The sequence below is a fragment of the Pseudopodoces humilis genome, chromosome 11, assembly GCF_049639895.1.
Source record: "Pseudopodoces humilis isolate 2021_Gansu_Grassland_sample_001 chromosome 11, ASM4963989v1, whole genome shotgun sequence".
In the NCBI taxonomy this organism is placed as follows: Eukaryota; Metazoa; Chordata; class Aves; order Passeriformes; family Paridae; genus Pseudopodoces; species Pseudopodoces humilis.
The window spans coordinates 4168655-4189334 of record NC_142210.1 but is presented as its reverse complement, the minus strand read 5'-3'; the positions used below and the strand labels follow the sequence as shown (position 1 = coordinate 4189334).

The 20680-nt window shown below is 56.0% G+C and overlaps 1 protein-coding gene across 1 annotated transcript; it reads left to right on the top strand.

The window, feature by feature from the left end:
• Positions 1 to 1982: 1982 nt before the first annotated feature.
• On the top strand, positions 1983 to 20015 carry TRPM2 (transient receptor potential cation channel subfamily M member 2). Its single transcript, XM_088060862.1, has 33 exons — positions 1983 to 2121; positions 3462 to 3726; positions 4061 to 4146; positions 4598 to 4766; positions 5199 to 5379; positions 5782 to 5948; positions 6570 to 6750; positions 7357 to 7418; positions 7602 to 7802; positions 8152 to 8254; positions 8460 to 8581; positions 9542 to 9892; positions 10297 to 10434; positions 11049 to 11178; positions 11446 to 11591; positions 11724 to 11836; positions 11967 to 12183; positions 12761 to 12879; positions 13213 to 13345; positions 13482 to 13653; positions 13913 to 14096; positions 14277 to 14455; positions 14583 to 14715; positions 14832 to 14919; positions 15490 to 15577; positions 15913 to 16064; positions 16553 to 16629; positions 16720 to 16821; positions 16933 to 17019; positions 17181 to 17286; positions 17783 to 17884; positions 18369 to 18485; positions 18748 to 20015. Exons 2-33 carry the CDS (start codon positions 3532 to 3534, stop codon positions 18871 to 18873), a joined length of 4527 nt encoding a protein of 1508 aa, XP_087916988.1. The 5' UTR covers positions 1983 to 2121; positions 3462 to 3531; the 3' UTR covers positions 18874 to 20015.
• Positions 20016 to 20680: the final 665 nt, after the last annotated feature.

Here is a 20680-nt window from a genome sequence, read left to right as displayed (position 1 = left end):
GGCTGCTGTCCTGGCCCAGTGTTACTGCTGAGCACATTTCCTAAGGAAAAGGGACGCTGTGTTTGTTAACTTGAGTGTTGTGGCTAATGCAAGTTAAGTGGCTGCAAATCCACTGGAGAAGCCAGTTCATTTAGGGCCCAGAGCATAATGGGGGGAGGAAAGCACCATCCAAAAGGCTTTTGTTTCCTGTGGTGGGATATGAAGTTCATCAATAAAAATTCACCCATGCCAGGTTGGGATGCAAAGCTTGGAGTTAAAAGTGTAAATATTTATTCATGGGCATGAGATGTCCTAGCCAAAGGGGGGCACCCAGGTATGGTTTTTATGATGTTCTTACATGCATCAAGCATTCAGGTAAAACAGAACTTGACTGAGCACTGACACCCACACTAACAGATCTCCAGTCACAGTAAAACTTGGCAAAGCCGCTCTGTTTCTGCTTGGCGATCGATCCAGGAGTCCTCGAGTCCCTCTGGCTGCGGTGACTGACCTGTGACACCAGACGGGGCTGGGGGGGTCTCAGAGCCTGGGGTGCTGTGGTACCTTGCTCATCCCAGGGATAAAGCTGTTCTTTATCCCTCGGGGACTGCTCTAAAAGCAAAGTGCTTCTCTCCAGGGCCGGGCTGTTTGTTTTACTTCAGCACGAACAATAGCGGAGTCTGCAATAATCCAATACTGCAAAACTCCATTGTTTCTTCACATCACAGTGTTTAATTTATATATATATATGTAAAGTTTCTATATTTTCGTAATATAAAGGATGATTGATAGTTAGGGAAGGGATTTTTCATCACATTTGCCTAGCCTGCAATGCACCTGGTCCTCCATCCGTACCGCTGGGCTGCCACTCCTTTTGGCACCATCCATCCCCTGAGCAGCCCCTGCTTGTCACATCTGCTGTCAGACTGAAATAGTTCATGCCTCAAACACTGATATAAAGTTTTGCTCATTATAACAAAAATTGTATAAAGAAGCTACAACCAAAGTAGCCTCCCTGAAGATACCTGGCTGGGACTTTGGACTGAAAATCAAACTGCCGAGATTAGATAAAGGGAAAACCCATTCTTCAATCACCTGAAACCAGTAAGTAAACAAGGAAAAGAATGTGAGGCAACCCCAGCAGCTGTGCTAAGAATTATCTCTGGCTTGCTTGGGGGTGGGGGAGGCCATAGCCCACAGACCCATTTGCTGGGAGCAGGTTTGCATAGATTTCCCCCCAGCCGAGGTGGGGAGAGGAAGTTTGGTGTTGTAACCTCTGCTCAGGGGCAGTGAACACATCCTTCCTTACCCAAACTGGCTATGGAACCCCCAGCCCTGGGAATGCCACATCCACAGGACATTCACATGAGAGACAGCTGAGGGTGTGCCTTAACCCATCAAAGTCCCCCCAAAGTGCCCTCCGGAGTCATTCCCAAAGCCTTGCACCACAGGACTGCACAGGATGCTACAAACCCAGAGTCTGTTGTAAGAGACAATGGCAAAATGCCCCCACACCCAGTGAGGTGCTTGGATTTTCCTACCTGTCCTGAGCAAATATTAACCCATCAGATTCTGTGCTTTCTGTGGGGACCTTCACCACCAAGAAGATCAGCTGGAGAGAATCAGCAGAACATCACTGGGATCCACGAAGCGCTGATATTTTCCTTATTCCGTCCCTGTCATTCTCCTTCTGTCCCCCCCACTTATTTCCTATTTCTCTCTCTCCCCCACATTTCCTACCAAATAAAAACCCATACTATTGTCACTGGCACACCGTGTTTGCCCCTTAATTCGGGCAGAGGCATTTCTAGCAACCTTAGCAGTGGGATCCTGGCAGGTGCCTGGAGGGGTTCGGGTGCCTGGTCCCTGCTGGGGCTGCGGGGATGTGCCAGGGTGACTCAGCCACTCCAGCAAAGTCGGGACTCGCCCGGGCGCTGCAGCTTCTCGGCAGGGATCGCTTCTGCAGCCTGATTTGCTGGGAAGCTGCCAGCCGACTGCCACCTCCTCCTCCCTGCACGCAGCTCTCCAGTGTGTCTCCAGTGATAAAATGACCCGCAGGACTAGAGGGACACGGGGTTGAATCCCCGTGGCAGGAGCGGAGCGGAGGAGCCGGTGATGCTGCCGGAGGATGCGGCACGGAAGGTACGGGCAGCCTCGCTGGGGTCGTGCCGGCGGTGGGCAGCAGGGTGGGCAGGTTCACGGGCAGGATTCAGCCTTGCTCTCCGTCCTGGTAGGTGCTGTGACCACCCCGTGGGACCGAGGGACCTCCTGACCCCCTCAGACTGGGAGGTGGGCAGCGGGAGAGGCTCTGTCCTTGTCCCCTTAAGGACAGGGGTTCCAGGTGTTGGGGGGACCTGGGGTGGGAGCCTCTCCTGCAATGTGGCCGTGGCCCAAGCCCCCACGAGCCTGTCTGCCTTGTGAGGCCACGAACAGGAATTAAGGGCGCATTTGACCTTCTTTCGACTGCTCTTTCTCCAAAAATCAGATCTTCTGGGCATTGTGCTGATGCAGAAATCCAGTCTGCCAAAATCTGCCTCCCAAGGTCAGTGGGGCTGTGTAGATCCCAGGAGGGAGGCCGATAAAATAGCTTTTCCTTGCTACTCCATGATTTAGCATCAGCACTCCTTGTTCCCACAAGGACTCCCCACCCTTGGGTGAAATGCAGGATTTGGCTTGAAGAGAGCAGACAAAATCCTCCTTAAACACAGACCCCACAGCTTGGCCAGAGCATCACCTGAGTCCAGTGCTCCCTCCATTACCTAATCCCAGCGTTCCTGAGAGCACACCATCCCCCTTGGGCTCCAGAGACCTCAGGAACATTTCCACCTTTGCTCCATCAGCTCTCCCATCTCAGCAAAGGGGGCTGTGAGTGTTCAGGGTGGTTGAGGAGTTTTGCAGCCCCTGCTTGCAGAAGCCCCATGTGCATCTTGAGGCTCTCAGGTCACCTTTGCAGGGGACACGGGGCTCCTCCACAGAGTCTCTGCAGCCAGCATGTCCATATTTCCAGATTTTCCATGCGGGGCTATGCTCAGGCTGCTCACACAAGAGACCTAGTTTCTGCTCTCCCTGCTGCCAGAAATATCTCAGCTGCCTGCAGTGGAGAGCAGGTGAGGAGAGCTACAGGCTGGCAGGCTGAAAGCAGCAGGGCGCTTTGTGGACATGGAAGGGCTTCCCCAGGGAAGCGTGGTGCATGCTGAGGCTGGTCACCACACACACGGCCCCAGTGTCAGGGCTGTGGTGAGGGGATGGCAGGTTCCCCATGGACCAGTCTCCACCCAGGCAATGATGGATGAGGCACCTCAGTGCTCTTAGTTCATGAGCATCCCTTTTATTTTGAAGGCCAGGTTGGATGGGGCTCGGAGAAACCTGGCCTAGGGGAAGGTGTGCCTGCCCTTGGCAGAGGGGTGGAAGGAGATGAACTTTAAGGCCCTTCCTAATCCAAACCATTCTGGGATTCTCTGGTTCTCTTCCACTGCCCTCAGGATGGGGATGTTCAGGAGCTCCCAGCCTAGGGAGGAGAAAGGAGGCTGAGAAGCACAAGACAAAGGGGCCATGTCTGTGCGTGGCCGGTGCGCCAAGGTGCTCCCCTCTGAACTGAACAAGGTGTGCCCTGAGAGAGGAGATGAGCCTGCCACACACCCCAGGAAGATGAGCGACTTCGAGGTGGTCCCCAACCTGCAGCAGAGCAGTAGCAGCGTCTCAAGGAGCAGGCGGAAGGCACATTTCCCCACTGGCAGCAATGAAAAGGCAAGTTCAGGGGGTGCTGGAAGAGGGGATGGTTGGGCACACACATGGAACAGTGTTAATGAGTGTCTCAATAACAGGAGCATTAATAACTGATCAGGTTAGTTTTAGGGACAGACAGAAAGCCTCCAAGTATCTGAGGCAAATGGCCAACACCCGTATCCCTTCTCGTCAGAGTACATCTGGCTTTGTCCTTGCAGAGAGCGATGGAGCTTTCATCCTTCACACCCAAAGAAGCACCCAGATGTGCTCCCATCACCATGGTGTCTGGCTCCTGGCATAATTTCTGGCCCTTTCCAGAAACCCTGACCCCTTGCTGCTTTTCTCGCTCCATCAGGAAAACCTCATCTCCTGGATTCCTGAAAACATCCGAAAGAAGGAATGCACCTATTTTGTGGAAAGCTCCCAGACATCAGATTCTGGGTAAGTGAGACACTCCCTTCTTCCCTCCCCTTTAGGAGAGCAGAAGTGAGGGTTGGTGGTAAAGCTCCAGCACCAGAAAATCCCATCTTTCTGTCACAGGGATTCAAAACTTTCTTTTTAACTGGTTCTTCGGCGTGTGGTGAGTCATCACACGGCTGAGATTCTGTGTCCCAGTGAAAAACATTTCCAATGCTTTTGCAGGCAGTCACTTCCATCCTAAATATTTTTGTCCTAAATCTCTACTGGTGGAAATATTTGGACTTTTCCCCCTGATTTCCCCCTAATCATTGCCCTTGTTTCTGCACAGGTTCTGAGCTGTAGGAGCAGCTGGGTGGGAGATGTGGGGCCCACATGGTTCCTAAGGAGAACAGCACCTCCTGCCCAGGCTGGGGTTGGGCTTTGCCTTTCGGCTTTCAGCTGCTCTCAGCGAAGCTGTTGGTGTGCTTTTCAGGAGGATTGTTTGTGAGTGTGGCTATCTCAGGGAACAGCACCTGGACGATGCTGCCAAACCCCCCATCTTCCTGGGGAAGGAATGGGATCCCAGCAGGCACATCCAGGAAATGCCAACGGATGCCTTCGGTGATATCCGCTTCACAGGGCTGGGACAGAAGACAGGGAAGGTGATCTGTTTGCCCCATCTGTGGCTGCATGGGGAGACAGAGTTTGCCATGGCAGATGGTACAGGAGCATTTCCCTCCTGAATGAGAGTACATTGGGAAAAGGTGGAATTGCCCCAAAGGCAACAGTGACTCAAGCAGTGGAGGGGTTGAAACAGGCCCCTTAAACCCTTTCTGAAACCACAAAACTCATGATTCAAGGAGTGGCTGTTCCCTGTCCTTGCTCTTAGATTTGTCTGGGGAATGTTTGCTCCCAGGAAAGCAAATGGGAACAGGGTCATGGACAAAGACCTGGGCCAGCAGCAACACAGCTCTGCTGCAGAACGATGTTGGGAAGCCTCTTGGGTGGGACAGGAGGAATTGTGTTGGAGGTGTCCTGTTACCCCGACCCCACTGTTTATACCCAAAATGTGTGCATGGTCCCCTTTTCTGCAGTATGTGCGTGTCTCCTCGGACACCCCTCCACGGGTCATCTACCACCTCATGACACAGCACTGGGGCCTGGACGCTCCCAACCTGCTCATCTCAGTCACCGGGGGAGCCAAAAACTTCATCATGAAGCCAAGGCTGAGGAACATCTTCCGGCAAGGGCTGGTCAAGGTGGCCCAGACCACAGGTAAGAGGCCACAGAATAATAAAATCACAGAATCATAGAATAATTTGGGTTGAAGGGGACTTTTAAAGGTCCTCTGGATGCAGAGGGTCCCCCTGACCATGCCAGGTTTAGTAAGCTGGGCTGTTCTGGGGATGCTGAGCTGTTTTAGGAGACCTGTAGGTCCCTACCTGGACCATGATCACCAGGGATGGGCTGCTCCAGCTCAGTCACTGCAAAGTGAAACACTCAAAATGAGCTGGACTCAGAGAGGTACTGAAGAAGACATTGCCTGTACAGCCAGGACAGGGAAGAGACATCTTCTGGGGGGATGGAGCACCCCAGGGACCCACAGCCATGTGGGGGAGGCTGGGAGATCACTGTGGGCAGAGCCTCTCCCTTCCCACGCCCCTCTGTGACCCCCAGGAGCCTGGATCATCACAGGGGGGTCCCACGCTGGTGTGATGAAACAGGTGGGAGAGGCAGTGCGAGACTTCATCCTGAGCTGCAGCCACAAGGAGGGCGAGATTGTCACCATTGGCATTGCCACCTGGGGGACCGTGTACAACCGCGAGAGCCTCGTCTGCCCCATGGTGAGCCAGGCACGGCCAGACAGGGGATTGCTTTGCCTGTGCCTGGGCTGCTGGGGAAGTCCTGCCAAGGACTGGGGTGGGAACAGGTGCTTCTAGATGTCACTGTGGCTGGCAGCCCTGGAAAACCCAACTGTACCAGGAGTGATGGTCTTTGAACTTTAGAATGGTTTGAGTTAGAAGGAATCTTAAAGCTCACCTTGTTCCACCCTCTGCCATGGGCAAGGAGCCTTTCATTAGACCAGGCTGCTCCATGAACTGTCCAACCTGGCCTTGAACTCTTCCAGGGATGGTCCCAAGCTGGTATTTGCTGAGAAGTCCCTCCGCCCTAGCCAGTGTCTTGAGTAGGTTTTGTGCTTCTCCTGGGAGGACTCTTGTAGGTGTGAAGGCCAGTGGAGCATGGGGAAGGCTGACATGAGCACTGTGGGGGCACAGAGACAGTTTGGCCAGACCATCCCCACATGCTGACCCATTCCTGTCCCCACATGCTGACCCATTCCTGTCCCCACATGCTGACCCATTCCTGTCCCCACATGCTGACCCATTCCTGTCCCCACATGCTGGTTACTCTGGCTGTCTGCTGCTCCTCTGCCAGGCTTCTCCCAGAGTGTCTCCTCCTTACAGGGGGGCTTTCCTGCTGAATATGTGCTGGATGAGGAGAACCAAGGCAGCCTGTCATGCCTGGACAGCAACCACTCCCACTTCATCCTGGTGGATGATGGGACCCACGGGAGGTATGGGGTGGAAATCCCCCTGAGGACCAGGCTGGAGAAGTTCATTTCAGAGCAGACCAAGGTGAAAGGAGGTAACAGCAACACACAGGGATGGGCCATCCCCCTGGAATGGTGTCCTTCCTGGGCTCCAGCAAGAGGCTGTGGCTTCCCCAGAGGATCCAGGCACAGGATCCTCTGCACAGGCAGAGGACTGCCATGATAAGTGTGGAGCCTTGTTCCTCTGTGGCACGGATCAAAGAATCTTTCTCTGCCAGACTTACGTGATCATGAAAAGAGTCCCCAAACCTTGTGATGCTGAGCTGGCCAGGGAAAGTCATTTCTCCCAAAGGGCCAGATCCCAAGGGAGCTTCCAGGTGTCATCTTCTCACTGTGCAAACGGTCTCCCATCATAACACATGTGTGCTCACAGAATCCCAGGATTCCCTGAGCTGGAAGAGACCCATGAGCATCCTCAAGTCCAACTCCTGCCCCTGTGCAGAAAAACCCCAAAAATCCTACCACATGTCTGACCTGCCACACCAGATAATCACTGGGCATGGTTTCCCTCCCCTCTCCTGAGGCCTGATGTGTCAGGGACATTGCTCCCACCTTGCCTTTCGTGCTCCACCACTCAGAGGAGACCTATGGGGGGGATCAGCCCCTATGAGGAGGTGACCCTGGATTTTGCTTCCCTGCAGGTGTTGCCATCAAGATCCCTATTGTGTGTGTGGTGCTGGAAGGAGGCCCTGGGACTCTTGATGTAAGGAGCTGCTTGTGGCGAGCTGAGAAGTGGGGGCGAAGGAGGGACAGCTCCTTCCCGGGGTGCTGCTCTCAGTGGTGCCACTCTGACAGGAGTGCTGGGAGCAGCAGTGGGGTCTCAGGCTCAGAGAGGGTCTGCAGGTGTCTGGGTGGGATCCAGAACAACCTCCCCACTCCGTTGCAGACCATCTACAATGCCATCACCAACGGGATCCCCTGTGTGATTGTGGAAGGGTCTGGGCGCGTGGCCGATGTCATCGCGCAGGTGGCCAACCTGCCCGTGGCCAGGATAAACATTGCCTTGATCCAGAAGAAACTGAGCATCCTCTTCCACGACACCTACGAGCTCTTCACTGAGAGAAAACTGGTGGAGTGGACCAAGAAGGTGAGTCCCTTGCAGGCTTCTCTGAGTTTTGGGAGACCAAAGAGGTCCCAGGGGTCCTGGACTATGAGCAGCAAGGGTCCCAGTGGGAAGTTTAAACCTCTTCTGCCCCCAGCCATCCTCATCATTGTCCTGGTGGACACCCCAGGGGCTCAAACCCTGCTCCTCCACTGCCTGCTCCCTTTGGGCAGAGAGGGAGTGTTTGTGACCAGCCCATGACGGAGGACACAGCCCAGGGGTTCTGCAGGGGATGGAGGGGAGTGAGGAATTGCCCTGCACGGTGCAGGGGCCTGTGGGAAGCAGCAGGGAGGAGACGCTGCTGCTCATTGCTTGCCCACGGCTCTCCTCGTAGATCCAAGACATAGTGCGGAGCAGGCAACTCCTGACCATCTTCAGAGAGGGTAAATATGGCCAGCAGGACGTGGATGTGGCCATCCTCCAGGCCCTCTTCAAAGGTGAGGGATGGGGCCCTCTCTGGGAGGAAGGGGCAAGGTGAACAGTCACCTCCTACTGATACTTGACTTATGGGGTCACCAAAGAAGTCCCCAAACCTTGTTACTGGGCAGAGATGATTTTAGAAAAGAGCCACACATCCAAGGAGGCTTCCCTGTGGTGTCTTCTCACTGGATGATCCTGTGTTCTAACACATGCAATTTGCAGCATCCCGAAACCAGGACCACTTTGGTCATGAGAACTGGGACCACCAGCTGAAGTTGGCTGTGGCCTGGAACAGGGTGGACATTGCCCGAAGCGAGATCTTCACAGATGACCACGACTGGAAGGTATGGCCATACCTGCGCTGCTTGTCTGGTCAGGCTTTACAGCTTGTCAGGCCTCTGGATAAGGAGGGTGCTTCTCACCTTGGCTGTGCCTGGGGAGAGTTTTAAAGGGATTTCTCTTGGACACTGAACTCCCAGAGCATTAACTGGGGCTGTTCTTCAAAAGTGCTTTCAAAAACCCAAAGCAGAGCTAAGCACACATGAAGATAATTGGTATTTTGTTCAAAACCAGTGTTTTTAAAGACCCACCTGGAACCTAAAATACCTCTTGACAGCTCTGCCCTGTGGTCACTGCTCAAATAGCAATTTGTCTCTAAACTCACCTCACCCAGCCTGGTGCTCATACCTTATTACAGAGTAAGGCAGGGACCAGCTCTGCCATCCCATGTCTAATCCTGCTGTTGAGAAGTTGAGGCTGAGCAGGGTTGTCTGTCCTTTTTGACTGGGCTGTGGAACTTGGAAGGGATTTTTCTATTTCATTCAACAGTTTGTGCTCCCCCAGTTCACACACCTTTGATAAGACTGGGAAGGGCTGGTGAGAGCTAGGAACCCAGAAGTGAAACATTTGTGGATCTATGTCCTATCCCTGGAAATGCTGAAGGTCAAGCTGGCAACCTGGACACCTGCAAGGTGTCCCTGACCCTGGCAGGGGATTGGAACGAGATGAGCTTCCAACCCAAACTGTCCTGTGATTTTGTGATATTCATGAACTTGGGATAGGTGGTCTCTACCCTACCCATCCCTCTGCCCAGCAGCCAAGGGGGCAGAGGTCTCCACTGCCAGAGAAGAGTGCCCTCTTCTAACCCCTGGGAATGTCCCATAAGTTTTAGTGCATGTCACATGCTCTTTCACATCCAGAGACTCCTCATGTGCTCAGGGACAAAATCTCTCCCCAAGTGAGGAGCATGGTAGGGTCCTGTTCTGGGACCACGGAGCCCCTCACCTCTGCCTCTGGCCTGCCAGCCTGCAGATCTCCACCCTGTGATGGCAGCTGCCCTGATTTCCAACAAGCCAGAGTTTGTGAAGCTGTTCCTGGAGCAGGGAGTGTGTCTCAAGGATTTTGTCACCTGGGACACCCTGGTTTACCTCTACGACAACCTGGCACCATCCTGCCTGTTCCACAGCAAGCTGCAGAAGGTGCTGCTGGAGGAGAGAGAGCACACAGCCGGCTCCAAAATGCCGAGGCTCCAGATGCACCACGTCTCCCAGGTGCTGCGGGAGCTGCTGGGCTGCTCCACACAGCTGCTCTACCCCAAGCCCAAGCACACGGAGCGGCCCCGGCTCTCCATCCCCGTCCCACACATCAAGCTGAACGTACGTATCCCCAGGTTACCTGGTGGCAGGGGGGCAGCAGGAAGGGGACACTGGCTCAGGGGATCCAGCTGGGTCTCTGTCCTCTTGTGTGCTCAAAAATCATACTAAAACTTCCTTAAAGCCCTGCCCAAGCCATCTGCCCTTCATTCCAGGCGCAGCTCCCACTTTCCTACACCTGTAGCACTGCATGGATGTGTGATGCTGGTAGGCAGGACCCGGTGGGGTGGGTGCACGGCTCCACCTGATCCCAGCCCTAGAAAAAGTGAAATTTGCAGGATGAGTGAGTCCAGTCTTGGCCACCCCTCTATCTGGGCAAAGTCCTTTCCACGGGTGGTGGAGGCAGCACCAGGGGTTTGAGTGGATTTGTGCTGGGCAAGCAGGTCTGAGCATTGCACACCTTGCAGGTGCAGGGGTCAAGCCTTCGGTCCCTCTACAAGCGCTCTGCTGGCCGAGTCACCTTCACCATGGACCCCATTCGGGATCTGCTCATCTGGGCTGTGGTCCAGAACCGCAAGGAGCTGGCAGAAATCATCTGGGCCCAGGTATCACAGCCCAGAGCTCTGGTCACACCTGAGGGGCTCATATGGAGCCAAACCTTGCAGCCCCAAGGGGAACAGTGGAATCTGCTGGGATTTGGGATAGTGGGAGAACTATCCTGAGCCTGACCCTAGCCAAACAGGAGACAGCCAGCCTGAGGGCACTTAATGTCCATCCCCAGCCCCACCATGAAGCCAGATCCCTCCCCTTCCTGGCCAAAACAGGTAGAGGGGGTGTTCTGGGCCAGAAGTGGGCTACTCAGGCTGAGAGAGCCCACAGGGACACAGCAGCTGGGGTGGAGAAGGCTTCTGCTCATAGAGAGCATTCCAGGACAAGAGGCAGCGTGGCTGGTGGCACAGTAGACATGCCAAGGAGTCGCTCTGCCCCATCAGCCAAGGCATCCCACAAAGAGGGCAGGGTTGCTCCTATATTCCCCATGGCAGTGGGTTATCCAGAGGCGAGCTTGGCTCAGCCCTTGTCATGGCAAGCTGTCCATCCTGAGCACCGATCTGTTTGGGACACCTTCCTTCCTTCCCATGGGAGCTGGGGAGGGCTTGTCAAGGCTTCTGGGACTTGACAGACAGAGTGTCCCTGCTTTCCTCATCCTCTTCTGTGCCAGAGCCAAGACTGCATGGCAGCTGCACTGGCCTGTAGCAAAATTCTGAAGGAGCTGGCCAAGGAGGAGGAGGACACAGACACCACCGATGACATGCTGGCCCTGGCTGAGGAGTACGAGCACAAGGCAATCGGTGAGCAGAAGGGCACCGGCATCACAGAGCTGCTCCTGCACCTCAGAGCTGCTCTTGCACCCTTAGGGCTGGTGAGCTTTACCCAGGAGATGTCTGGGGAGTGAGAAATGAGGGTCCCATCCTCACAGTTGGGGATTATGCTCCAAAGGCAGTGCCTGCGTGGTGGTGGCAGTACAGGGAATACCAGTGTGTGGTGCAATATCCTGATCCTGCTCAGAAGGGTGGTTCTGGGCTCAGAGCTCAGCCTCCTGGTACTGGCCCTTCCAGGTGTGTTCACAGACTGCTACCGCAAGGATGAAGAGAGAGCCCAGAAGCTTCTCACCCGTGTCTCTGAAGCCTGGGGGAAGACAACTTGTCTGCAGCTGGCGTTGGAGGCCAAGAACATGAATTTTGTGTCCCATGGGGGTGTCCAGGTGGGCTCCCAGCAGTGATCCTTAGAGGGAATGTGCCCAAGCGGCCCCAGGATCCAGAGTTCCTCGTGGGTAGCCGTGGGACTCTGCCCTTCAGCCTCTGCAACCATCACTCCTCTTTCTCCCTCTTCACAGGCTTTTCTAACCAAGGTCTGGTGGGGGAAGCTGTCTGTGGACAACAGCCTTTGGCGGGTGATTACGTGCATGCTGTTCTTCCCCCTGCTCTACACCAACCTCATCACCTTCAGGTACTTGTGGCAGCTGGGACACCCACGCACTGCGGCAGGGGTTTACTCCAGCCTCACCCTGTGCCTGGCTGGGGGAAGCTGCCATGGCATCTCCCTGGGCAGCCGAGCCCACATCCGTCCCTGATCCCAGCAGGGAGAAGAGGCTGCAGCCCATGGGCTGCCTGGCGCACCTCCGAGCCTTCTTCACAGCACCCATCGTCATCTTCCTCATGAACATCCTCTCTTACTTCACCTTCCTCCTGCTCTTCGCATACGTCCTGATGGTTGACTTCCAGCCGATGCCGTCCTGGCGGGAATACCTCATTTACTTCTGGCTCTTCTCCCTGGTGTGCGAGGAGACCCGCCAGGTGTGGGCAGGCAGAGCTGAGGCTGGGAGGTGGCAGAGCATGCTCTGGGTGCTCCTGGGAGGTCCCACACAGCTCAGGTTCCCATGCTGCTTCTCACGACACCACCTATTCTGAGAGGTCCCAGCACGTGGAACCACCAGATCCCCACCTCTGAGGCTGGGGATTCTCCTTGGCTGCATCTGGCATGGCCCTGTATATTTGCAGAAGAAAATGCTGTAGGGCTGGTGGGCTTTTCCCAGGAGGTGTCTGGTGTCTGTTTTGAGAATGTCAAGAGATGGAGGGAGCTCTTCCTTTGGGTGAATTCCCTGATTTTGCTTGACATTTGATATTTTTCTACTTTTGCTTCAACATCTCAGTGCTTTTCTCCTCTGGCCTGAAGAGCCCCAATGCCCCAGGTGTCCCCACATTCCTTGCCAGATGCCCCCATGCTCCTCCCATGCCCCTAGAGAAAACCACATGGGCTCAGGTTACCTTTGGGTCAGCAAGAGTGTCCAGTGATGGCCAGATGATCTGCGTGGTCTCCCCTCTGTGAAGCACATGAGTATCTGACAGCCAGCCCCTTTTCTCTTCCCAACAGCTGTTGTATGATCCAGATGGACTCGGGGTTGTGAAAATGGCTTCTCTGTACATCAAGGACTTCTGGAATAAGCTGGATATTTGTGCCATCCTAGTCTTTATTGCGGGGCTGACTTGCAGGTGAGCTGCAGAGTTCAATAGTGTTTTCATAGAATCATGGAATTCTATGAAAGAATTTTTCCAACTCAAACCAAAACTGGTTAGGATTGGAAAGGACCTTAAAGCTCATCCTGTTCCACCCCTTGCCATGGGCAGGGACACCTTCCACTATCCCAGGCTGCTCCCAAGCCCTGTCCAGCCTGGCCCTGGACACTTCCAGGGATGGGGCAGCCACAGCTTCTGTGGGCACCCTGTGCCAGGGCCTCACCTCCCTCTCAGTAATTCCAACCTAAATGATTCTATATGTTTCCATGGTGGCATTGAGGTGTTTCCTTTCCTCTCTTCCATGCCCAGGCTGATCCCATCAACATTATATCCTGGGCGCATCATACTGTCCCTGGCTTTTATCATTTTCTGCCTGCGCCTGATGCACATTTTCACCGTCAGTAAAACCCTGGGGCCCAAGATCATCATTGTGAAGCGCATGGTGAGAGCTCCCCTCTGTCCTGCTGGGATGATGCTGGGCCATCCTGCTAGAGCAGCTGGATGTGCCACCCCTGTTATCCCATCCTGGTGTGGGGCTTGCTCCAGGACACAGCTGTCCTCCCGCTCTGTCTTTGCAGATGAAGGATGTCTTCTTCTTCCTCTTCCTGCTGGCAGTGTGGGTGGTGTCCTTTGGGGTGGCCAAGCAGGCTATCCTGATCCACAACGAGGAACGTGTGGAGTGGCTTTTCCGTGGCGTGGTCTACCATTCCTACCTGACCATCTTTGGGCAGATTCCCTCCTACATTGATGGTAAGGGACACTGCCTGTGACAGCGCATGGCACGGGCAGGGTGGCCGTGACAAAGCTGATGTACCAAACTCAGGCCGTGTCGGCCCATGGAAGTCCCACAGAGCTGGCAGAGAACAGAGCACCTGGGATGACACAGATGGAGGTCAAATCCCTGCCTGGTGCTAAGCTCCCTGGATGCTGGCTGCTTTCTGAGAGCAGAACGTGCTCCCAGGACACCCGAGGTTTGGGCACCACGGAGTCACGCTGTGCTCGCCCACAGGGGTCAACTTCAACATTGACCAGTGCAGCCCCAACGGGACTGACCCCTACAAGCCCAAGTGCCCAGAGACAAATGCGGACAACAAGGAACCCATCTTTCCAGAATGGCTGACGGTCATCTTGCTGTGCCTGTACCTGCTCTTCACCAACATCCTCCTCCTCAACCTCCTCATTGCCATGTTCAAGTGAGTCTGGGGGGCTCTAGATGTGGTGGAAGTAGTGGGATCCACTAGGGCATTATAGATGTGGCAGAAGTAGTTGCAGGTCAGGGCTGATGAGGGAGCTGGGTGGAGCTGGGGACACCATTCAGACACAATGTGCCCCCTCATCCCCACGGCATGGCTGACACCTGGGCTGTGCCCCAGCTACACCTTCCAGCAGGTCCAGGAGCACACAGACAAGATCTGGAAGTTCCAGCGGCACGACCTGATCCAGGAGTACCACGGCCGCCCACCCGCACCGCCACCCCTCATCCTGCTCAACCACCTGCAGCTCCTGGTCCAGCGTGGCTTGCTCCACCGGCCAGCCACGCACCACAAGCTCAGTGAGGACCAGAGTCCCCCTCCTGCCCTTTTCCTCCTCCTCAGGCATGTGCCGAGGCACAAGGCTGTGGCGCTGGGCTTTGGGATGCCCAGAGACGTGACAGCACTGCCATCCCCTTTCTTCGGCAGAGGAGAAGCTGGAGAAGAACGAAGAAGCTGCCCTTCTCTCATGGGAGATGTACCTGAAGGAGAACTACCTGCAGCACCAGCAGTGCCAGGAGAAGCAGAACTCGGAGCAGATGATCCGGGACATTGCACAGAGGTACAGCTGCTCCTGAGAAAGGAAGTTCCTTCTGTCCTTTGGAGTCCTGGTCACGGAAGAGTTGGGATCAGTGCAGGGGTGGCTGCTGAGGGTGTTCCAACCTGCATTTTCTCCAGGGTTGATGTACTGGCAGAGCTGCTGGACTTGGATCAGGTGAAGAGGACGGGATTAGTGGAGCAAAGACTGGGCTCTCTGGAAGACCAGGTGAGGCAAAACCAGGGCAAGTACCCAAGAAAGGTGAAATTTTTCCAGGACCTGAGTCAATTGAACCAGAACACAAAATGTCTCTAAATGAGTATCCTTTGAGACATTTTGAGTTTCATTGCCATTAGCATTTGAGGGGAAAAGGTTTATAGGAAAAGTTCTGTTTGACTCCAAAGTAAACAGGATGCAGGTGAGAATTGGTGGGATGGGCCACTGCCTCCACTATCACCCAAAGAGTTAGAGCTGACCTAGCTCCTCTCCATGGCCTGAGAGGGCCCTCCAGACCTCCTGGAGATAGGGACGGTCTGTCCCCTCCCTCTGGAGCTGCACGAGCAGTGGGGTGCCCAGGGAGCCAGCCCAGCCTTGGCATATCCTGTTTCCATCTCCCTTTCCACCTACTTTGTAAAAATATTTCCCCGGAGAAGGTTTTCCAAGGACACAGCCAGGATCACTGCTGCCTGCAGGGCACGGCAGTCAGCAGCAAGGGCAGCGGTGCCTCCTCCCAGGGCTGGATCCCGTGGTACCTGGGGGGCAGCAGGGCTGGGGGTGACCCTCTCCTGTGCCCTGCAGGTGCATCAGAGCGCCCAGGCCCTCAGGTGGATGATGCAGGCGCTGAGGGGCAATGGCTTCAGCTCAGGCGAGGATGTGCCAGCCATGGGTAAGCGGAGCCTGACTCCTCCCCAGCAGCAGTGGGGAAGCCCAGGGCCCCAGGCTGGGGCTGAGCAGCCCCTCACACCTCTCTGTCAAGCAGTGAGGCAGAGGTTCCTTTGGTCCTGGGAGGTTTGGTGTCTCTCTGAGGCCTGTGAGTCCATTCCCACCCTCCCTGGGGTTTAATCCAGGATCTGCCAGAAGGGAAGCCGGGGTCCACGACCCCAGGGGAGGTCAGCATCCCCATAGAGAGACCCAGCCAGCCCCCTCAGCAGAACCCCAGTCCACAGTGCTGGATTTGGTGCCCTGCTTTGTGGGACCCTGATGTCTGTGTCTGCCCCACAGGCTCCTCCAAAGCCTTGGAGGCCAAGGAGATTGACCTGAAGGGGAAGCCCGAGGAGAGCCGGCCCCCGTACCACGTGCTTGCCCGAAACCTCCTGTACCCAGGGTCTCACACTCTCCGCTTCCCTGTGCCAGATGAGAAGGTGCCCTGGGAGGTAGGAGCTGTGATGTTGGGCAGTGGGGCTGGGAGGAGGAGGAGACTTGAGGCATTTTCTGACAGTGGTGAGAAGAAGAACCCCTCATCCCATTTGAGAGCTGTTGTCCTTCCCAGCCCTGGGGTCATTGGCTTCCCTTGGAGTCACTGCTTGAGGCTCCCCCAAAGAAAAGAGCATCATTCCTGCCAGGATCTGCAGTGCTGGGAATGCCTGGGGATGCTTGGTTCGACACAGAGGGTACAACCACCCACCTCTGCATTTCCTGAAGCACAGCTGGCTCAGGCTCAGGGACAGGATCCAGCACTGGCTTCCATGGGGGTGTGAGCCCTCCAGCCCCCAGCAGAGCCTGGAGCATCACCTGGGGAGTGATGCCACAAGCTGGGCAGAGGAAGAGACTGGGCCATAAGGTGTCCCTGAGGTCCCAGTCCCTGTCTGCTGTCACAGCAGGGGCACAGGCTGGGGGGCTGACACAGCCGTATGTTGTGCAGGTGGATTTCCCGCTCTACGACCCCCCTGCATACTCGGCTGACCACAAGGACATGGCTGTGCAGGACCCCTTCAGCCTGTGAGTCTCCCCCCATGGCTCCCCAGTCCTCCACCCCTTCCCTGGGTGGCACAGCCAGCCCTCCCTGCCGGGCTGCCTCCCACCCTCCAGCTCCTTGGAGTCTCTCCTGAAGATCAACTACAACACCATGGATGGGCTGATTGACCGGCAGAGCTTCCACGGGCTCTACGCCGTGCAGGACGGGCTGCCACTGTGAGTGCCACTGCCATGGGCACACAGAGAAGCCAGGGGTGCCCAGGCACGTGTTATGGGGCACAGAGGGTGTCTGGAGCTGCCCCAGTGCCCTCACTCTCACCCTGGCAGGAACCCCATGGGCAGGACAGGGCTGAGAGGCCGTGGGAGGCTGCACTGCTTTGGGCCCAACCATGCCCTGCACCCTGTTGTGACCCGGTGAGTGTGTCCTGCTCCAGCACAGGGCTGAGGATGTGGGGTGGAAAAATGGGCATGAGGCCACCTCAGAGACCTGGCCAAACCCTGCACTGCCAATGTGACCACTGCTGGGCAGAGGGGAGCCAGGTCCAGCTGCAGCATGACAGGGACCTCTCTCACAGCTGGAGGAGGAATTTAGATGGGTCCATTATAAGGAAGAGCCTGAAGAAGACGCTGGAAGTCCTGGTGGCCCAATACCCCCTGTCAGATGTCTGGGCTCTGCCTGGGGTAAGAGCTGGTGCAGAAGGAGCTGAGGAGATGGGAAGGAGGGAAGGAGGGAAGGAGGGAAGGAGGGAAGGAGGGAAGGAGGGAAGGAAGGAAATCCCACAGAAAAGGGGGAATCACAGGCATGTTGCAGCTATGGCTGAGGAGGTACCTCTGCCCCTCCTGCAGAGCATCTGCATGCCAGGGCTGCTGGGGAAGCAGTGGTCTCCTTACATTCACCCATTCACCCTGACCTGCTGTCTCCTGCCTCTCCCTCCTCCCTCTCCACAGCTTCAATCCTCACATCCTTCGTGTGAGCCTGTTAAGCTATTGGCAAAGCATCCTTTGGCAGACATTGGATCAGTGTCTCAGAGTGCTTGGGCAGAGCTGAGGACTTTGGGCAGGACAGGGAGGATGGGAGGCACCAGCAGGCCTTGTGGTATCTTCTGCAGTGGTGGCAGGGAGGGAGGCTGCAGTGTGCTGATGGCAGCCCCTGTAGCTGACATCTGCTTTGGCACAGGGGTCACTGGAGCCAGGCGAGACGCTGCCACTGAAGCTCAAGTGGATCCTGCGCCGGGAGTTCTGGCCCCAGTTCCAGAACCTGCTGAAACAAGGCACTGAGGTGAGGGACACGTGGGTGTCCCTGTGGTATGGGGGCACAGGAAGGTTCGGTGGCACAGGGGAGTGTGGGCATCACCCTGGCACGGGGACACACGGGTGTCATGGTGGGACAGGCACATGGGGACGTCACCATGACACGGGGACATGTGGACATGACGGTGTCACAGCGTCACGTGGGGGGCCCAGGGTGCAGGAGCAGGGTGCACCACCTCTCTGCCACGGTTCCCTCTGAGAGGAAGGGCTGGGAGAGGTGAAGATGTGCCATAATTCACGTGTGGGGGTCAGGGAGCAGCCCAGAGACCCCAGGGGAGGGCTGCCCACACCAATGTCTGTGCCTGCAGCAGTGACTCCTCATGGCTCCAGCTGCAGTGGAGCAGGGCTCTGGTCTCCAGCAGGGCAGAGGACCTGCAGGGCAATGTCCCACCCACCCCCAGGGTGCCCTCAGAGAGGTGATGAGGGCTGTCCATGGGCATCTCCATGCACAGGTACACAGGGGGTACCTTGACGACCCACGCAACACAGACAACGCCTGGGTGGAGACGGTGGCCATCAGCGTGCACTTTGACAGCCAGAACAACGTGGAGATGAAGCGGCTGAACTCGGTAAGGGGCTGTCACCCCTGTGGGCTCCCTGGCCTGCCTCACAGCTGGCCTGGGGCAGAGGAGCCAGCTTTCCAGACCCACATCTCTATAGGCTGCTTGCAGTGGGGGAAGGACACGGGGATGAACGTGGAGTGGCACCTCAGTGTGTGCCCCAAAAAGAAAGGGCAGGAGGCTGGGCACTAGAGGTGCTGTTGAGTGTGGCTGCCATGGCCCCTTGCTGGCAGCACATGTGTGACATCTGTCCCCTTTCTGCCCCTTGCAGTTCCTCCAGGGCTGTGACCCGGAGCTGTGCATCCGCTGGCAGGTGCTGGACAAGAGGATCCCCCTGCACACCAACCACAAGGAGCTCCTGCACAAGGTCTCAGCCCTTCTTGGTGCCTACTACTGAGGCCTGGTGCACAGGCTAGGGCTCCTGCTGCCCCAGACCAGGTTCTGGCTGGGACCTGCAGCTCCACCCCAGCTTACCTGTGAGAAGATGGGAGCTGCTGGAGTTGAGGTACTCTGGGTGCCTCTGGTAATGTATATTGCAGGTGTCTGGGAGGAAAAGTGTCCCCTCCCTGGGGGCATGGGCTGCCTGGGCAGTGCATCCCAGTCACCCGAGCCACCAAGTTCAGCCCCAGCTTGTGTCTTGGTGCCTCCACATCAGCCCACAGCACTAGGCCAGAGCTTGGGCCACACAGAGCCATAAGGCTTTTCTTTTGAGATGGTCCTTCTGTCCACTCCATCCTTCTCTTGGCTTTGGGGTGGGCACTGAGGGCCCACCAGTCCCAGCTACCCCTCCACCAGAATATCCATCACTGCTCCCTGCTCCTGCTCTGAGCCCTGGCAGCCCCACTGCCACAGATCCCAAAGGATTGCTCTGGAGAAGGCTTGGAGCTGCTCCTGTGGGGGCTGTACCTGTTTCTCTGGCTGCCTCAGACCAAAAACATCGTCCTCAGCTGCGGTCCAGCACTTCTGAAGGTGTGAGCAGTTCTTGGCTTCTATACCTATGGTTTCCCAGCTCTGCACAGGCCCACCTGCCATGCCCCAAACTGATACGTGATTCTGCGTGTGTATGCTGAGCGCTGGCTTGTAGCTAAACCTCCTCTCTCTGAAGCCAAGGCCCCAGCTAAATGTCACCTGCCTGTCCCCACCCCCTTGTGCACATAGATGGAAAGTGGCAGCTTGCTGGGACACAGGTGATCCATGCTCTGTGGTTCCTTGGGCAGGTGGGGACAGGTGAGGGGACATCAGTGTGTCAATCCCTGCTTTTTAGGGGTCTTTCACTCACATTTTCTGTTGCCTGCCATGGGGAGAACAAGGCACAGTGGATACATTTTTTGATCATCCAGAAGAGCCCCGCGGTGCCGTGTTATGCCTGGGACTGCTCAGGAAGGGATTTAGGTTCCCTCACCTTCTCTCAGTGGATCAGACACTGGCCAACCAAGGCTGCTCATCCCACACTGGTGGCCACCACAGCACAACTGCAGTTTCACCAGTGATGCACTGGGGTTTGGCAAGGGGAGGGGGCTCAGTCTGGCAATGTATTCAACCCAGCTCAATAAACCATGTATTAAATAACTGCAGGCTGGTGGTGTCTTACAGCTGTTTAACCAGGGGACATTCCTGGAGGCCATGCAGGCTCTTTGTGGAGGTCATGCTTGGAACAGACTTCCAGGATAAGCCAAATTCCCACCCCAATCTTGTTGTACAAACTCACTTTGCCTGTAGTCTCACCCCCAGTGATGGCTGAATCACAGAATAGCTTGGGCTGGAAGGGACTTTAATGATCATTTCATTTCAAGCCCCCTGCCATGGGCAGGAGCACCTTGCAGCAGACCAGGGTGCTCGAGATGAACTGTTCAGAGTTGATTTGGGAGCTGTGCTCCAGAGTGATGACATGGCACCTTCTCCCATTGCTCCTGCACTCTTTGATGTCCAGGAGACCATCTGCTGAGAGCCCACGTGGGCTGGGGGAGGTCCAGGCCGGGGAGGGAAGCTCATGCCTTACAGCAGCTGATGAAGCTGATGAAGCTGATGAAGCTTCTAGCCCAGACGGCAGCCTCCAAAAAATTGCGGAAATCTCATTAGCAGCACTTAATTTCTGCACACTGGGGCTCCGCGTGGTCCCTCTCCCGCAGCCCCCTGGGGGTGTTCTCCGGCTGTCCCATCACCCTGTTCCCTTGCTCCCCCGCCCCCGCTCCCCCGCACCGCCT